The sequence below is a fragment of the Sorex fumeus genome, unplaced genomic scaffold (assembly GCF_029834395.1).
Source record: "Sorex fumeus unplaced genomic scaffold, SorFum_2.1 ptg000009l, whole genome shotgun sequence".
NCBI classification, from domain to species: domain Eukaryota; kingdom Metazoa; phylum Chordata; class Mammalia; order Eulipotyphla; family Soricidae; genus Sorex; species Sorex fumeus.
The window spans coordinates 22599021-22618657 of record NW_026606066.1 but is presented as its reverse complement, the minus strand read 5'-3'; the positions used below and the strand labels follow the sequence as shown (position 1 = coordinate 22618657).

The following is a 19637-nucleotide window of genomic DNA, read 5'->3' as shown; positions in this document are numbered from 1 at the left end:
GAATTTAAGGCTATGTAGAGACTTTTCACCTTCAAATAAAGCCCATTTATTCTGTTTCTTAAATAGCATTTCAAATGTCTTAGGGTATGTAATCTTCAATACACAGGATTCTTGTATATCTTAAAACACGAGAGAACGTTTTGATATCTTAAACATTGAAAAATTTATATGTATGTATTTCATTCTCTGATAACATTGGTAATAGAAAACAAGTGTAAAATTATCCTAACAAGGCAAATGAAAGAATTAATAAACAACCCAAATTTAGAGACGCTCCCCCGCCCCCACAATCAAGTGGTATATTATGAAATAATCTGTTCACACTAATTTTTTTGTAGAAAATGTTGTTAAGCACTGGTTACCACTGATAATTCAGTGAGGTTTGGGGAACCACTGCTAACCTTCTGGATAATAACTTAGTTAATTTCTACGCTAATGTCTCTGTATAGACTTAAAAAAATAAATTAAAACCCTATTATCCAAACAGATCATCTCCCAATGCATTATTTTTTTTCCACCTCTGGTTTATAGTTTAGAAAGTTTGAAGAGGTTTAAACGTGTTGCTAAGCAACTAGCTCCAGAAGCATAGCGTATTTCTTTCAACATCCCAGCCCATTCTTTTTTATCGTCTTCATACCTAATGGAGAAAAAAGAAAATAATCGATAAGTAGTTTCAAAGTAGAAAGTTTAACAGATTGCCTTATGTTAAGCCTTTCCTAGGAAGCAAGCTTGTCCACAGCTAAGAAGTAGTGAGAGTTAATCATATACCTTTGATCTGGTAAAATAGCTGGCTCCAAGTGTGGAGGTAAACACTTAAGTTTCAGAACTGGGGGGCAGAAGATAGTACAGACATTTAGGTGCTTTCCTTGCATGTGGCCAACTCCAGTTCGATCCCTGGCATGATATATGGTTCTCTGAGCATCGCCAGGAATGATCCCTGAGCATAGCTGGTAAGTCCCCCAAACAAAACCAAAATCATCCTTCTCCTTATCTTTTATTGTCCTGTGTATATGTAGTACCCATATTCTGATGCACCTAACTTTAGGTGAGAACTGGTGTCCTCTGATTATTCAAACACAGATAAATTTAATTCCTTTGAAACATGGATCTTGGGGCCAGAGAGATTGTACAGTGGATAGGGCATTTGCTTAACACCCGGCTGACCCAGGTTCAATTCCTGGCATCCTATATGGTTCCTAGAGCACTGTCAGGAGTAATCCCTGAGCATCACTAAGTGGGGTCCAAAAACCCAAGGAAAATAATAAAACGTGGGTCTCTCCTGTCAGGAGCCAAGAATGCTCTTCTCTCTTTACTAGAGAAATTCCTAATACTGCTTTCTCTCTGAAGCCTTTCCACTTTCCTCAACTCTTATTTCCTCTTCATTTCTCACAGTTCTTTATATACTAGCAGTTCTGTCAATTAACTTTGTTCAGGCTTCTTAAGCCACAGACTGCAGTGCTGGGGTCACTTTTGACAGTGCTAGGTGACTATGCTGCTTGAGAGACGGAATCTGGGCCTCCAGTATACAAAGCCTGTGCTCAGCCCACTGAGCTCTCCCTTCCCTATTGCGGTGATTATATTCAAATTCTATTTCTATTATGTCAGGCTTGTTAAAAACAAATAATTTAATATCTTTGTTCCTCAGAGGTTAATGTCAATTCTTGACACATAGATAATATCCAGAATCATTTTGTAATGAATGAGGGAAAAAAGTAATGTTTTAAAAGTAATCAATAACTGGAAGCCAGAGTGATGGTACAGTGGGTAGGGCATTAGCCTTGCACACGGCCAACCTGGGTTCAATCTCCAGCATCCCATCTCGTCCCCTAAGCACCGCCAGGAGTAATTCCTGAGCACAGAACCAGGAGTAACCCCAGAGCATTGCTGGGTGTGACCCAAAAAGAAAAATAAATAAATAAAGTAATAATTGTGTAAGATAAGTGTTAAATGATTGAATTTCACCAGTGGTCCATATCTACTTCTCAGAAATGCACTGTGCAACAAGTGTTTCTTGTGTATGAAAATGTAGGTTAAAAAAAATACTTTGTCCCAAGAACTGGGGAATTGGTACAAAGAGCTGGAGGGTGTGCCTGGTACCTTCACAGATAGGTGTAGTCAGTATGACATCTAGTCCAAGCCTAGCCTTAAAATGTTTTGAAAATTAAGGGACTGGAGAAATAGTACAGCGGTTAAGGCTCTTGCTTTGTATGCACCTAACTCACATTTGCTCCCCAGCATCCCATATGGTCCCCTAAGCACCACCAGAAGTAGTTCCTCGGTGCAGTCGGTTGTGACCCCTGAGTATCGCTGAGTGGGACCCAAAACAAAACAAGACAAACGTTTTGTTTCATTTTCCATGTTCCTTTCCTTCATTGTTTTGGATACTGTTATGCTGACTGGACATACTATTTGCACCTGGCTCTGAAACTCACATAGTTTCAGGCAGGGTGCTCACCAGGGGCTGCTCTCTTAGTTGAGCTATACAAGATCTGTTGTGGACCTCCTGGTGGGATTCACACAATGTGGCTGCTTCCTGACTGTGGTGATCACACATCATTTTGGTTCTGGTTCTCACTAGGGGTCACCCTGCCCCACATTTATTTTGTGGCCACATCTCGTTGATACTCAGGACTTACATCTGGTTCAGTGCTCAGGAATCACTCCTGGAGGTGCTTTGGAGACCCTCTGCATTGCTGGGGATTGAACTGGATTTGATGATACGCAAGGCAAATACCTTAACCCCTGTCCTATCTCTGGCCAATTATACCCCAATTTGTGGGGTTTAAGACATTTGGCTCTAGAGTGGCTAGAAATCACTAATAGGACTAGGAATTGAAGACAGCACACGTGCCAGGATTGTGTGTGGCACGTGTGGCAAATGAAGGATTTAAACTTCTAATCACATCCTCACATCCTTGCAAAGCAGGGGGCTCCCAGCATGAGTTTTTAAAATTCCCTGAGTGATTCTAATGTGCAGAAAGGTGTGAGAGTCATGTCTTTCGATTTACTTAACTGGATGGTAAGTATCAGGACCAAAATTAATTCTGCAGCCGAACAGGTAATATTGAAGGCCTATCTTGCCTCTCCTCAGGTCAGCGGTTTCCAAAATTGTCTGCACATTAGAGTCATCTTAGGACCTTTTGAAAGTCCATTTCAGGCACCACATCAATTAAATCATAGTCAATAGACGTGGGATGGAGCATCAGTACTTTTTAAAAAGCTCCCTGATAATTCCCGTCACCAGTCATGTGAAAGAACTGCTCAGAAATTTTATTTCAGCCCAGAAATAAAACAGAATCAGAGGCTCCCTCCCCCAAGCTCCCCTCAGAACTATGAGGACTACTTCTAGCAGAGGGTATTGTTTGTTTCCTACAGCACTGCCTATGGACCACTATTAGGAAGCGGAGCAGTGGGCGGTGCTCAGGGGAGCATGTGATGTCAGGGATCAAATCAGTCGGCTGCATGCAAGGCAAGTGCTTTAATCCAGATCCTATCTTTCCAGCACAGCATCAGTGGTTTTTGATGTTACATTCTGTCCTCCCAAGCATTGTTCAGGGGGTGATACTCCGTCAGATGCTGCTTAGATCCAGCAATGCTGGAGGCCACCAGGGCCACTGTGGTAGCACTTAGGGGACCACGAAGTGCCAGGAATGTAACCTGGGATCTCCAAACACCAGGCCTGTGCATGAGCTCACTGAGTTCTCTCTCTAACCCAACATCAGTGTTTTTCCATAGCTGTTTCATTCACTAGCATCACCTGGTTTTTGACAACTAGTGAAGCTAGTCTCCCTCCCCACAGTAATGGTATACATTAAGGCCAGGCTATAGTATATATTAAAAATCATCATAGCCAGGGCCGGACAGAGAGTATAGGAGGTAAGGTGCTTACTTTGCATGCAACCAACCCCAGTTTGATTCCCTGTACTGTGTATGGTCTCCTGAGCACAGAGCCAGGGGGTCACTCATGAGAACAGAATAGTCCAAGCACTGTGTGACCCAAAAGCTAAATAAATAAATAGAAACATCACAGGCAATTGTCATGCGCAGTTTGGGCTGAGAATCATTACCAATTCATTCTTGGTATAGTCCCCCCCACACACACTCCCCCCAAAACCTTAACCTCCCTGCCAATCATTGTTTCATCCTTTTATTCAGCTGCTTTCAGCCTTTCCCTGGCTCACCCTCTTGCTAAGCTTTGCCTTAATTTTTTGTTTTTGTCTGTTTGGGGGCCACACCAAACGATGTTCAGGGCTTACTCCTCAAAATGCTCAGGGACCACATGCGGTGCCAGGATTGAACCTAGGTTGGCTGCATGCAGGTAACTGTCTGACGTGTTATACTCTGGCCGTGCCTTGCCTTTTTCTTTCCCTAATAATCTTCTTGGTTTCTCCCCCATCCTTCCTTGTTTGGGGGTGATGAGGAGTGAGGAGTGAGGGAAGAGTTAACTTCCTTTCTATGGCCACTTTATTTTTTCTTCTGCATCAATAGTTCCTGTTACAACCTAAGGAAATTATGTCTGATACACACAAGTGCTTGATGAAGCCACTGGCCTTTCACTCTTCCAGTTCACCAGCTGAGAATGAAGAATCTGCTGTTTTGGGTAGAAAACAAATAGAATCCACTTCCCAGTATTAAGCCTAGCTGTGCTTTCACTCATTACTTTGTGAAGTGTGCCACTGAGCTAAGTTCTCAAAGTCATCTGGAATCTAGCTCAAGTACAGCTTCTGATTGAGTAGGTTTGAGGTGAGGCCTGGGATTCTCCCTTTACCCCAGTCTCTCCTAGAAATTGTCAACTGAGGGGCCAGAAAAATAGTATAGCAGGTAGGGTATTTGCCGTGCACATGACTGAACGGGGTTCAATTCCTGGCAACCCATATGAGCCCTGAGCCCACTAGGAGTGATCTCTGAGTTGTCCTCTGACAACATTTCCATGCTGCCACCAGCCAGGAAAGGGAATCCCACCTTGGGCATGGGGATTGGTCTTTAAGATGAGAGGGAAAGCAAGAGTTGGACAGTTTCTGGAGGAAGTTGCCGTGTGGACTCACTGATGCTCACATCAGGCATCAGAGTTGTACCTCAATGAGGAAGCAGAGCACTGGACTGAGGGCAGCAAACACGGCTGGGCTGGCGTGAGGTATCCTAATAGTGACCAGACATTCACACACTCCATCCCACCCCTGACTATAGAACTCTTCAGCTGTTCCCAGACTTCCTGCATACACTTTGGTTTCTAAGTTTACCTTCAACTCGCAAGAAAATTTGGTATAATCCTTTGATAAAATTGCATTTTAGTCGTAACTGTACAAAAATGTAATAGAGTACTCAATGCTGGTGTTGTACTTGGGAGACTTGCCCACTACTGCTCTGGGAGGTAAAATAAATGACTCCTTAAAAAAGAAATTTTGTAACTGAATTATTAAATAATTGAAAACTTATTTAAATTAGATTCATAATGGACTGAATGAACCAGGGAAAACTCTGGAGGTTAAATATTCAGAATGATTTTCTTAGGAAATAAAGTACTCTCTGGTGGAGAGTAAGTGGTTTGGAAATAGCCTTTACTGGCTGCCAAGAAAACTAGACTTTAGAGCCGGAATGAAGCTTAACAGATCAGCAGTCCAACTTTTACTGGTTCAGAAACAGCCCAGACACATTCCTTCCTAGGCTCGTGAAAAATGAGCAGCAGTACTTGGTCAAGTACCTGCCAGGGCTGGAGGATAGTACAGGAAGCAGGATGCTTGCCTTGTACATGGCCACCCAGATTTGATCCCTGGCACTACATATGGTCCCTGAGCCCTCCAGGACTGATCTCTGAGTGTCAGCCAGGACTAAGCCCTGAACACCACTGGGTGTGACCCAAAAACAAAACAACCAAAAAGTAGGTGCCAGATGCACTAGTTCATCAGGTTCCCTGCTGAAAGAAGAGTTTAGTAGACTTAAAATAGCCTGTGTTAGGAACCCAGCTCACTTTGCATTTCAAAACTGTTTTCTTTTTCCTTTTTATCAATGTTCAATATTTGGTTTGTGAAATAGGGTGGAGAAAACTTACTTCCATATGTCATTGACTTCAGTGGGTGCAAACTCTTTAGTTTCCAGTTGGATCATGGCAAATCCTCCAATGGCGTACAGGGATCCAGCCAGGCTGACTAGACTGATAGAACTTCTTTCTTGGGGAAATTCGGGCATTACTTCCCATCTAGGAATTATTGAAAACATAATCAATGCAAAATCTAGAGAAATGCTTGTGTATTTTTTAATTATAGGAAATTATAATGAAATTCAAGGAATTAAGGTAATAAAATGAGGTGGTTTGCTATTGGAAGATATATAAAATATTCCTTTATTTGAAAGATGTTAACATACTAAGCTAGCTAGAAAGTTCAATATTTCAATCCTAGACTATTTCACTTTTTTTTTAAATGTCTTCAAATTATGCTTTTAGTGGTATGTCAGGGGTGAGGAAAGATGGGGGTTGTGGCCATTTTATGGTTTCTAGGTTAGATTTCATTTGAATTCTAATATGAAAACCTTAAACTCTGATCTTTATCATTTCTCAAGAAATATCCAAGTGCTTGGAGATAAAAATTTATGAAAGGACTTTATAGGAACTAGGGATGTAGATTTTATGAATTTCTAGTTAGTTAGGAAGACTAACCTGGCCTGAGGACTGCTGTCTGGAATACATAGTGAGATATCCTCAGGAAGAACCAAACCTTAAGTTCATATATCTCTTACTATGCTCATACAGAATGACATTGCTAGAAATATTAGAAGTAGACTACAATTAATTAAGTAGATTACTAGCTGAGGAAAGAAGAAAGTGACACACCCTGGATGGGATCCCGCCCTTAGGGGATCTCTTAATAATCTGGAGTGATCTCTTTGGATGAGATTTTATCCTTGAGTTAATCTCCTGGAGGAGTGGTTTTACTTCTCTTTGTTGATTTTTTAATGTTCAACCCACCTTTGTATCACCACCCTATGTGATTGCTATATAAACCAAGACTGTAAGCTCAGAAGAGCTTAGGCTCCAGAAGTCTGGGTCAGGATCCAGGGAAGAAGAAGCAGAGAAAGGAAAAAGAAGCAGAAGCAGAGGCAGAGGCAGATGCAGAATCCAGAGAGAGAGAGAGAGAGAGAGAGAGAGAGAGAGAGAGAGAGAGAGAAGCAGAAGCGCTGCAGAGAGAGAGATAGAGATCGGAAGAAACCAGAGGAGACACTACAGAGACAGAGTCGAAATAGAGAGACAGAAGAGAGCACAGCGGCACACACAGACGCAGAGCACAAAGGAGAAGCAATCCCAATCCGGTCCCTACACAGCGGCTCCAGAGCACTGAATGCAGGCAGTGAGAGAGAGCCGTTCGGAGAGCCTGCCAACACACACATCATCATCATCCCTACTCCTCGCACGATTATATATTTTTTACAGTGATTGATATGTTATAGGTAGGATGTAACCAACTTACTTATTAGTTGTGAGGTCAAATGCTTCAACTGAAGCAGCAAGGCCATCTTCAGTGACACCCCCTGCGACCACAATTTTGCCTTTATGGATCGCCACACCAAACATCGACCGAGGTGTTTTCATTGGAGCCAGGTCTTTCCAATCTCCTTTTTTGGGGTTATAGATAAACATCCTGTTTGTACACTTTCTGCAAGTGTAAAAGACAAGAAAACAGTCCTTTAGAACCCTCACTTTTTTTGGCAGTGGGACACACCTGGAGTCACTGGCAGGGGCAATGGATTACTCCATGCTCCATGCTCAGCTATCCTTTGGGGGGCGCTGCAGCTTTCCTATTGTATCTCCAGCCTGCCTTCCCTTTTGGAAAGAATTATTTCTAAGTCATTATTTGTATAAAATAGCAGAGGATCAGAAAAACTCCCAAAGTATTTTGTATTTTTTATTTTTTCTCTTTAGGTCACACCCAGTGATGCTCAGGGGTTACTCCTGGCTCTGCACTCAGGAATTACTCCTGGCGGTGCTTGAGGGACCATATATGATGTCAGGGATCCAACCCAGGTTGACTGTGTGCAAGGCAAACGCCCTGCCTGCTGTACTATCACTTCGGCCCCCAAAGTATTCTTATTCTGAACATATGCTACCAAACAAAGGACAGTTTCACGTAAGAGGACTGAAGTGTTGTTTGAGAACTTTTTTAATTATCAATTTTACTAAAGTTTGGACTGGAGCGATACCACAACGGGTTAGGGCGTTTGCCTTGCACGCAGCCAACATGGCCGACCCGAGTTCGATTTCTCTGGCCCTCTCTGAGAGCCTGGCAAGTTACCAAGAGTATCTCGCGGGCACGACAAAGCCTGGCAAGCTCCCCGTGATGTATGCCAAACACAGTAACCACAAAGTTTCACAATGGAGATGTTACTGGACCCACTCAATCAAATCGATGAACAATGGGAGGACAGTGACAGTGACAGTGATTAAAGTTTAGATAACAAAGGGAGAATAGTGATCATTTTCATGTTCTTGAAGTACAAGATTATTGCAATTTCACTGACTAATTGTACAACTAGATAGGAAGGCACTTTTCCTTTTAGCAACTGCTCAGAGGCTCAGGAGAGAGTGGATTTAATCCTAGCGACTGCAAAATTCAATAAATGTATAAATAGAAAAAATCATAAATGCTTTGTTATGCTTCAGTAACAAAAATGTTAAATTTATTCATTATCTAAATATCCTAGGATGAGTCAATAACTTAAAAATAATTAGGTATAAATATTTAAAAATTGAAGAGGCTCGAGTGATATCATATATGGTCCTCCAAGTCCTGCCAGGAGTGATCCCTGAGTACAGAACCAGGAGTAAGTGCTGAGCAATGCTGGGTGTGGCCTCCCCCCACCAATAAAAATACCCCAAAGTAAATAAAATTTTAAAAATAAAATTATTTGATATGATGACTTTTTCTTTTCCTTTTTTTTTCTTTCCTTTTCTTGCTACACCCAGAGATGTTCAGGGTTTACTCCTGGATCTGCACTCATATCTGCCACATACAAAGAAAGCACCCTACCCTCTGTACCATCTCTCCAGTCCCTCATATTATTTTAATCCACCAATATATTTTAAGAAACTATAGATTAGACAACTAGTCATTAGAATTGATAAATAATGAGAATATGCTAATTGTACTAGAAAAACTTGGATTCATCTGAATTATTATTCTGTGTTCCTTAAAGAGATCCATAATATTCTGATGGGGGTTCAGAATTTCAAATAATTAATTTGGTATATTTGGTAAAGTCAAAGGCAAAAAAAACTATCTGTTGATCATTTTTAATTTAATGTTGTAGTAGATCTAATAGAAGCAGTTCTCCTAATGTTTGACTATTACTTTAAAACTTCTTGGGAGTAGTATGATACCAAATCATGTTCCTCAAATACCCTGGTGATAACCTAATGCAATTCAGTGATCCCTTTTAGATGATGACTCAGTTCAGAGTTCCTGGCTTTGGCATTTGTCAAGCAATATTATCTTGGTTAGTCATATTCTGCAAATTAATATGTTCTTACTGACAGGACTTGTATGCTTCTTACTGATGTTTCAGAGTTACTAGTAGGAATTGAAGATAAGGTAAAGGTAAAGGTAAAGGCCCTCCCGTTGATCGTCGATTTGCTCGAGCGGGCCCAGTAACGTCTCCATTGGAGACTTTTGTTGTTACTGTTTCTGGCATATCGAATACTCTCGGTAGCTTGCCGGGTTCTCCAAGAGGGGCAGAGGAATCGAACTTGGGTCGGCCATGTTGGCCGCTTGTAAGGCGAACGCCCTACCACTGTGCTATCGCTCCAGGAAACAATAAAATCACTTGGTAGAATCTATTTCTTAAATCAGAATACTTCTTTTTTTTTTCTTTTTGGGTCACACCCAGCAATGCCCTTCAGGGGTTACTCCTGGCTCTGAACTCAGGAATTACTCCTGGCGGTGCCCAGGGGACCATACGAGATGCTGGGAATCGAACCCGGGTTGGACATGTGCAAGGCAAATGCCCTACCCGCTGTGCTATTGCTCCAGCCCCCTAAATCAGAACTCTTCTTAATATAACTTTCCATTGGGGGAAAATACCCATAATTGATTTTTCACTCAGTGGATTTATAATAAGTACTTCTTTTAAATAATCCTGGTGGATATAACTGGAATTAAGGATGATTAAAGAAATTAGAATTAAGTTAACTTTGAACACAGATTGTATAAAAACCCATTGAGTTTTGGGGTTGTGGTGTTCCAATGGTGCTCAGGAGTAGCTCCTAGAGGGTTGCTTGGGGTTATTCTCACCACCTCTGTCCAGCTGTTAGGCTGCAGAGACAGTAAAGGAAGTGAAGTGCTTGCTTTGCCAGGGCAGACATTGGTTAAAGACCCAGCACTGCCAGGAGTGTAGTTGAGCATAGCCAAGTGTGATCCCCAAACCAAACCAACCAACTAACCAGTAAAACAAACAAAAATTTTTTAAAAAAGAAGTTAAAATATTACTGAGGTTCAGTCATATTCAATCATAATCAGTGACTGAATAAATATCAGTACTCCTACATTGCCAGGCTCTCTGAGAGGGATGGAGGAATTGAACCCAGGTGGCTGTGTGCAAGGAAAACGCCCTACCCGCTGTGCTAGATATGCCAAAAACAATAACAACAAGTCTCACAATGGTGCCTGCTTGAGCAAATCGATGAACAACGGGAGACAGTGCTACAGTGCTACTCCTACATAAAAAAAAAATATATATATATATATATTACTGAGGAAGTAACGTTCCTCTATTCAGTTACCATGTATTTCCGTTCCATGTATTCCCTGATTCATCAGGGTCTGTTTTATGAACATAAAGCCCAAATCCATGATCTTTTTATAGTACAAACATATGCTGATTTTTAATGAGCCACACATAAAATTTATATAATTCAATGTTAATTCAGTAATTAAGAATAAGAATAAAGTTAGTCTAAGGATGCAGCAGTGATAGCACATGCCTCAGCTGTGTGAACCCCCAGATTCAATCCCCAGTCACACAAACACACACACACAAACATGTGTACGCATAAAAATGCACATATACACATGCACACACACATATACACAAATTGTCATAAACATATGTAGAAAAATTCATCTTATTTTTATGCATGATTGTTTTAATCTTATATTTAAAATTATATTTTAATATGACATTTTAGAGATATACCTAATTGTGTGTGTGTGTGTGTGTGTGTTTTGGCCACACTTGGGGATGGTGATCAGAGGTAACTCCTGGCTCTGTGCTCAGGGATCATTCTTGAAAGGAAGGTACCATGTATGCTGTCAGGGATAAAACATGTGACAGTTGCATGCAAGGCAAGCTGCTTAGCTGCTGTACTATCTTTCCAGCTCCTACACCTAGCTTTTATCTACTTATGACAAGTATTAGAATAAATAACAAGAAAGCTCACGTGTTTTAATGTAGTAAAGTACAATCTTAAATAACCTAAGTGGGAAGACGTCATTATTTTACTAAATATTGTTTGACACTGTGACGGTGCTACTGATGGAGATACTGTGCCAGTATGCTTAGCACCTACAAGTTTACTTTAACAATTTTAGTTTCGGTGTTTTTTGGGTTACACCTGGAGATGCTCAGGGGTTACTACTACCTCTGCGTTTAGGTGGGCTGGAGCAATAGCACAGCAGGTAGGGCATTTGCCTTGCAAGTGGCCAACATGGCCGACCTGAGTTCGATTCCTCCGCCCCTCTCGGAGAGCCCGGCAAGCTACCGAGAGTATCTCGCCCCCACGGCAAAGCCTGGCAAGCTACCCATGACATACTCGATAGCCAAACACAGTAACAAGAAGTCTCAAAATGGAGACGTTACCGGGCCCGCTCGAGCAAATCGATGAACAACGGGAGGTCAGTGATGGGATTCCAGGGTTAGTTGCATGCAACGCAAACGCCCTACCCACTGTACTATTGCTCCAGCCCCATCAATTTTATTTATTTTTTCAAGGCTACTTTCAGATTGCTGTTTTGAGGTTGCTCCTGGCAGCATTCAGGGGGCCACGTGGATGCCAGGGTGCTAGCAGAGAAGGCACTACAGCCCTTTGTGCTATCTTTCAATCCCACTGTAGCAATTAAAAGAATTTTATACAGTGACCTTTGGAAATAAATTATAACATCCTGAGACAACTTCTCAATTTTTTAATTTTAAAATTTCACTTCAAAAATATTATGCATGAGAACCAGGTTTCATTTTAATGTAAAGATTAAAATGTAGAAAGGAACCAATGTGATAAAAAAAAAGTCATTTGGAACTAATGATTACATTTTACATTTGGAACAAATGTTAAAAGGAACACAAAGATGACTTCAGGGTACTTACTTATCATCTGTCTTTCCTCCTAGGCAATAGATCATTCCCTTATGTGAAATCACATTATGGCCATAGACTTTGATAGGAAGTTTTTTCACTTCATTCCATTTTGAAGTTCTAAAATCAGAAGACAAAACCGATAAGCTTTCAGTAAATCTCAGTTTCTAAAAATAGAAATACATTACATACATTCATTTATATGCCTTAATGCTTAGAAGGGAATACCAACTTACACAGGATCGTAGCATAATACTGAATCCAGCGAAGCCTCTGTTTGAAGGTCTTTGCCAGCAATTACATAGATCTTGTCATCTACTTCTCCCAGACCAAACAGACACCTGGCTGAAGGCAGAGGTGGAAGTCCAACCCATTCAGATGATACACTATCAAGCTGAAAGGAAAAAGTATATCAGCAACTGTGGGGCTTGTTGGAAAAAAGTTAGAGGCCATCACTCAAATGCTTACTCTGTTTAGAATTTATTGAGATAGTAAAGAATCTTATAGATAAAATAAAACTGTAGTCCAAAGGTCTCATATTTTACTTTCAAATTGCCAAAAACTGAGAAAATTCACTTGGCCTGCCAAAACTGCTAAAAGTACCAAAATGGAAGGACTTCAATGAAAGGGTATAGAAAGGTCACCAGAAATCAGTTTAAAACTGTGAAGTTTCCTGAGTGCCCAAGAACAGATGACTGGTTAAAGAAATTTTGGTACATCTACACAATGGAGTACTATGTAGCTGTTAGAAAAGATGAAGTCATGAAATTTACATACAAGTGGTACTACAGAAAGTATCATGCTAAGCGAAATGAGTCAGAAAGAGAGGGACAGACATAGAAAGATTGCATTTATTTGGGGAACATAGAGTAAGAAAATAGAAGACTAACACCAAATAGCCGAGATAAGTACCAGAAGGTTTACTCCATGGCTTGGAGGCCAGCCGCACATGCTAGGGGAAAAGGCAGCTCAGATAGAGAAGGGAGCACCAAATAAAGGGTGTTGGGAGGATCCTCCCAGGATGGGAGATGCATGTTGAAAGTAGACTATAGACTGAACATGATTGCCACTCAATGCCTCTTTTGCAAACCATAGCACCCAAAAAGAGAGAGAGAACAAAAGGGAATGCCCTGCCATAGAGGCAGGGTGGGATGGGGGATATGGGGGGTGGGAGCAATACTGGGATCAGTGGTGGTAGAGAATGGGCACTGGTGGAGGGATGGGTACTCGATCATTGTATAACTGAAACCCAAGCACAAAAATTTGTAAGTCTACAACTGTACTTCATGGTGTTTCACTAATAAAAATTAAAAAAAAACTGTGAGGTTTCTTGTTAAATGTTCTCCCTCTGTTTCCATAGACAGGTTTAATGTAAGGAATCCATACTTTTAGGACAGTGGGGTGAGAGAGGTCATCACTGTGGTGTGAGTGAACTCTGCCTTGCCTGCGAGCTATATTTATCAGGCTCCCCAAGAGGTACCTGGGACAGCTGGACCTGTCACTCAGTGTGTCTATGTCACTCCCATAGACAAATGGAAATTTTGGCAAGACCTTTTTTCTTTTCTTTTCTCTCTTTCTTTCTTTCTTTCTTTCTTTCTTTCTTTCTTTCTTTCTTTCTTTCTTATTTTATGGTTTTACTGTTTGCTTTACTACCATTGTAGGGGTTAATGTTTCTTAGATTTTTGTTTGAAATCATTTAAAATATTCTTTCTTTGATTTATCCTCTCCCTTCCATATACATATGTAGATCTTCTCAGATAGAGAAGGGAGCACCAAAAGGGAGCACTAGGGAAATAGCTTTGCTTGTTTTGGCTTCCACCCCTTCTGCAAGCTAAGATGACCCTCCTAGTGTTCAGGATCTGGGCACGAGGTGCTGGTGCTTCTGTTGTGACTGGCATGGTCCCAGCACTCTTGTTGGTCCTTTTAAGATTGTGCACTTTGCATTTACCAAGGCACAAGAAAACTGCCTCCAGAAGGGATTGCAGTTTCAGATGTCCTGGTCTGCTTGTGCTACTTTCAGAGACATAGGCAGAGAACTGAATCAAGCTCGGAAAGCCTAGCCAGACTAGACAGAGATTTAAGGATGTGGGGCAGCAAAGGCTCTCTGTAACCACAGGGCAAGGCAAGTTCTAATCAAGTCTAGAGACAATGAAGAGCTTAGTCCCTTATGTGCACTGTTAGCTTTGCATTCACTGATGTCAACATCTAGGCTTTGATACTCCCTAATTTTTCCCCTAATTTTAATTAAAAAAAACCTCTTTTGTTCAGAAAAGTGGGGAGTGGTCTGCTTGAAATAACAATGGACATCTGAGGAGTTTTAACTCTGTGATGGGCTTCCCACCTCATAATTTTACACAGGCAATCTCATTGTGTCCTCCAGGTTAGGCACCTGTATCTTCAATTTGCAAAGGAGCAACAGAAAGCCTAAATAATTTGCTTAAATTCATGAGCATTTAAGACACAGACTTGCATAGTATGTTTTTTGAAGTGGGGCAGGCTGTCATCATTAAACCGAGGGCTACTACCCACATTGTACAGTATCTTCCTCCCCAGACCACCCGAGAGGGTAACTTCTCACAGCAGGTACAATAACAGACTGCCTGCCAGGCTTTGAAGAAGTGAGCTGTCAAGCTGCCCAACTTTTCTGGCTTGGTATAAGTAAGCTATTTATAGTATACAACCAAAGATTGTATTACTCCTAAATTAATACCTTTTAAACAAATGTGACCAGCAGAAAGAGGAAAAACCTGAAATGCTCATACATATGTTTTCATGTGTTACAGTCTTTTATGATTGGGTGTTTTAATCCTGCTATTCATATTCACTTATTTTATTATTTGTGCATTTAAATTTTAATTTATTTATTTTGTCTGTTTTTTGGTCACATCCAGTAGTTCTCAGGGCTTACTCCTGGTATTGTGATCAAAGATAACTCCTGACAGTGGTTTGAGGAACTGGATATTGAACAACCAGGATCAGCCATCTGCAAAACAAGTGCCTTGACTTCTGTACTATATTTTCAGTTCATACTTGTGCATTTTAAAAATAGAAAAGTCCTGGGCAATATAGAAAATGGACCCTTTAAGCTATGCATAGATATTTTATAGTCATAAAAACAAGCAGTTTTCTCGAGCCAAAAATGAGAGATCTACCAACAGAATGGGGGGTAACATAATGAAACAGACTAAGGAGAAGGCCAGGAGTATTCCACGGAGCTATGATTTATAGGTTTCTGTATGTCCTGTATTTAATGAAACTTTTACTTATTAAGTATAATTGTTACCTATTTAACTGAACTTGTCCTCTCTGAAATGTATCTGAATTGAAAATTAGGGTTTAAGACAGTTTTTGTGGTCTGCCTTTAAATACTTATGATTACAACTTTGATTTTATTTTGGTACTCCTTATATAATGTTTCAGTGGACCTCTGAAAATAAGGAACGTGATTAACATAAAGTGTATTATTACAAGAACATTTTCCAGACTAGAAAAAAAACAGTAAAGGGTAGTATTTTATGAATGCACAGTATGTCATATGTCACACACTTGGAGAGCTTGCATCGACTCTGGTATGACATTCTACACTCATTTATCTTTGGTTTTTCCAATGTTAGTGCCCAAAGTCCTAGCCCATGAAGGAGCTATGACTGAACACACCCTTTTGAGATATCTTTAGGCTATAAGTTATGATATTGGCATTATTAAAGGTAAAAGTTAAGCCACTAATTTCTTCATAAAGTGATGAAATATAATGCAGTACTCATATGGAACCAACTCCCTTTAAACAAATAAGGAGTTAAATATAGGAGTTTAACTCTTTTAAACTGTTATTTAGGAGGATTTAAAACTTCTGTGGTTTCACATAGTAAGTTAAGCTGTAACACTAAATTTGCATAGAAATAAATATAATTATCATATATAACAATTTCTAAATATAATCAATTGAGGTGAGTGACACTTGTATAAATAGCTTTTTCCTAAAAGGTACTCCGAAGTAGACAAGATATGTGCACAAGTTTTTTGAAAATGCTACCTCCAAAACCTTCAAATTAGCTCAAGGAAGTGGGTAAAGGTAGAAAGTTCATTAATTTAATTGAAATTAAATTACTTTGACTTTAGGAAATACATTAAGTTTTCAGGAAAGATAACACAAACAAGAATAACTCTAGTTTTGTTGTTATTGTTTTGGGGGGCTATTCAGCAGTGCACAGGCTTTGTGTTCAGGAAACATTCTTGGTGGGGCACAGGGGACCATATGAGGTACCTGAGAGGAACCTGGGTTCTACCGTGTACAAGGTAAGTATCCTAACCCTGTTCTACTTCTCCAACTCAAAGAGTCAATTTAATTCTTACTAAAAAAATTCTAAGAAACTTACTAAAAAACTTTTTCACTTTTAGTGAAAAACACTGCTTATAGTTACTGTCAGCTATAAAGATGATATTTTGGATAGAAGATTGTAAAGGAAATCTTGAATCATCGATTAAATATTAGGACCTCATTCTTTATAAACCTCTTATTAAATATTAACACTATCAATTGGACTGTTCTAAATATTTGTCAGTCTTCTAAGTAACAATAAGTCCAAAACATTAGAAGAAACCATCAATTAGAACAGAATGCAAGCAACCTAGAAAATTGACAAATTCTGGGTGACTGGCTCCTTTTTATGCCATTATTTCTAGCATCTTCCTTACCTGGAAGAAGTATGACTGCAGAGGTTGATCCTTATTTTCTTCATCCACGTACAGACCTCCTACCACAAAGACCTGGTTTTGCTGGGTAACAATGCTGGAATGGTTTCGGGGTATCTGTTCTGCTAGTGCAGTTAGGTAGCATTCGTTCTCAGTGGGATCATAGGCCACGGCAGCTGTGTCATTTACCAAGAGGATGAGATCTTTGACAAACATCCCATGCCTGGGAATGTCATTCAGATAACCCGGGAGTAAGTCTTCATCGCCCACATCACCATTCACCTCCGCGCCCTCAGCCTTCTCTGCCGTTTTGCCAACTTCTGGGAGTTTCCCTGCAAAGGCGTCTTTGAGAACTTTCATTTTTTTCTGGAGATCGGGGTTGCTTTTAATGATATCGTCTTTCTCGACATGATCTTTAAAATATTTTTCTGCCATAAGGCGAAAACGAATGCAATCGAACACTTCATTAAGGCTCTTTACCCTGTTTTCTTTGTCTGTTCGCACCCACTTCATCACTGCTTCAAATACGGCTTCTTCCTTTTCTACGTTAAGGCTGTCGTTTGAAATGACTGAGATCAATTCCTGTGCTGACAGCTGCATAAAGTCCTCTTCCTTACAAATCTGTAAAAAGCGATCTGACACAAATTCCCGGGCTGAGATGGCAAGTCTGGGGCAGTCCAGAAGAAGTCCTAATCTCAGGATGGCTAGGCAGTTTCCAGGAGCAAGTCTTTTCTGAAGGTACGAAACACACACAGTGAACACCGAGGGGATCTGGAAGCGGCTGGCCAAAGCGAAAATATCTTGCACATTCCCGTCATTGAGGTCGATACTGGCAGAGTACAGGTACTTGATGATTAAATCCAGAACTGCGGGATCCACATTATCTAGGACGACCTCCTTTTTTTTCTCCTCCTCAATTTCAGATAAAAAATACTCACGGAAGTAAGGGCTACAAGCGGACAGAATCAATCGGTGGCAAGGCAGGCCTTTGTCACCTGCTTTCAGGGTGCAATCGATGAATTTGTTCTCATCCAGGAGATCTTTTAGACCGTCCTGAAGAAGAGTAGATTGGTAAAGCCGCAGTTCCTCTGTGAGTTCCCGCTGGGAATCCATTCTGTGCGTCACCTGGGTAAGGAAGGGGGACACTGAAGGCTTTAGCTCCTCTCTGCACACAGGTCTAGCTGTTAAAAAGGCAGATCAGTGTGCTTTGCCCAGCTTGAAGTCTTTGCACTTTAATCCCACCAGCTAAATATAGGTACCAGCTCTAACAACCGGAATTTAGGAGAGCTAGTTTGGAAAGAAGAGTTATTCTTGCAGCTGTTACAGATTGAAAGGAACAACTGGAACTTTTTGTCAAGAAGGAAACAGTTAAACGAGATTTAAATGTTGGGGAAAAACTTGAAATAACAAAAAACATGGCGAGATAATAAAGACTTCAGCAAGAAAATGTTTATTGAGGGAACCCCACCACTCCTTGCCCAGAAAAAAAAGTCACAAAATGAGTCAGTCTACTAAAAACAGTCTAGTGGCAAAGCCATTTGGCTCTCTGAGTTAATGATGAAAAGGTTAAGAATGTGACGCAAATTTATTTGCCTTCTCATAAGCAAGATTCTCTTTCCAATAACTGTTACACACAAATTCTATCATCTATTTAAAACAGAAGTGAACTTATAGGTTTTTTTTTAAGATGTGGGCAATGTAATTTTCTATTATCTACTGTAATTATAGGCTTTCAAAGAAACCTTTAAAATAACATCTCCAGCATATTAGAAACAATAAATGCAGAAATATTAATTTCAAAGACATTCTAACTCTTTATTCTTAAAAAAATTAGCATTGAATTACAAATTATTCACATGGTCTATCTCTATAAAGGATTTGATGTGACAAAACACTAATAATAAAAACTAAAAGTTAAAAGGCATCATCAAGACCAGAAAATACGTAAAATAAAGTCAAGAAGAAAAAAATTCACACACATACAATGTGATCACTAAAGATACTATGCGATTATGCAATTTCTTTCTCCCTTTTTTGACTTTTGGGCCATACCTGGCAGTGCTCAGATTTTACTCCTGGCTCTGTACTCAGGTATCATTCTTCGCAGTCCTTGGAGGACCATAGGCCATGTAGGGGATGGAACCCTGGTCAGCTGCATGCAAGACAAAGGTCTTAAACTCTGTACTTTCCTTCCCACACCTCTCTTTGTGTGGGGGGGAGGGGGCAACTGGAATCAAACCCAGGGCATCACATACTGAGCCACACTGACAGCTCAGATATTTTAAGTGTTGAAGTGATTTTAAGTGTTGAAGATCTTTAATGCAAAACTAAGAAATTGAATAGATGCTATAAACAGAAATTGAAAAACATACTGTGTAAATTGAAAAATAAAAAAATATACCACTGGAATCATAATATAAGATATTAAAACAGTATATCATGTTAATTATGAAATACTAAAGGAATTACTTATATCTAAACTTTGTGTGTATGGTGTTAGGGATCAAACTCATGGTCTTACATGCAAGTTATACACTTTACAACTAACTGGACTACATCCCCAGATTCCAAAAGTCATGCTTTGGAAGAAGATTCTTTTTTGTTTGTTT

General features: G+C 40.2%; 1 protein-coding gene across 1 annotated transcript; it reads right to left on the bottom strand.

The window, feature by feature from the left end:
• Positions 1–12: 12 nt before the first annotated feature.
• On the bottom strand, positions 13–18301 carry KLHL41 (kelch like family member 41). Its single transcript, XM_056110311.1, has 6 exons — positions 17032–18301; positions 12573–12730; positions 12349–12456; positions 7464–7649; positions 6050–6196; positions 13–637 (listed from the first exon to the last, which is right to left on the bottom strand). The coding sequence occupies exons 1-6, from the start codon at positions 18139–18141 to the stop codon at positions 526–528; spliced, it is 1821 nt and encodes a 606-aa protein (XP_055966286.1). The 5' UTR covers positions 18142–18301; the 3' UTR covers positions 13–525.
• Positions 18302–19637: the final 1336 nt, after the last annotated feature.

What these genes read in the sequence shown, in the direction of transcription:
- KLHL41 (XM_056110311.1), bottom strand. Translation starts at nt 18,141, where the DNA reads ATGGATTCCCAGCGGGAACTCACAGAGGAACTGCGGCTTTACCAATCT. An exon ending in TTTGACCTCACAACTAATAA is followed by an intron (nt 6,197 to 7,463) that starts GTAAGTTGGTTA and finishes AATAATTCCTAG; the next exon opens with ATGGGAAGTAATGCCCGAAT. An exon ending in GAAGTCAATGACATATGGAA is followed by an intron (nt 638 to 6,049) that starts GTAAGTTTTCTC and finishes TTTCTCCATTAG; the next exon opens with GTATGAAGACGATAAAAAAG.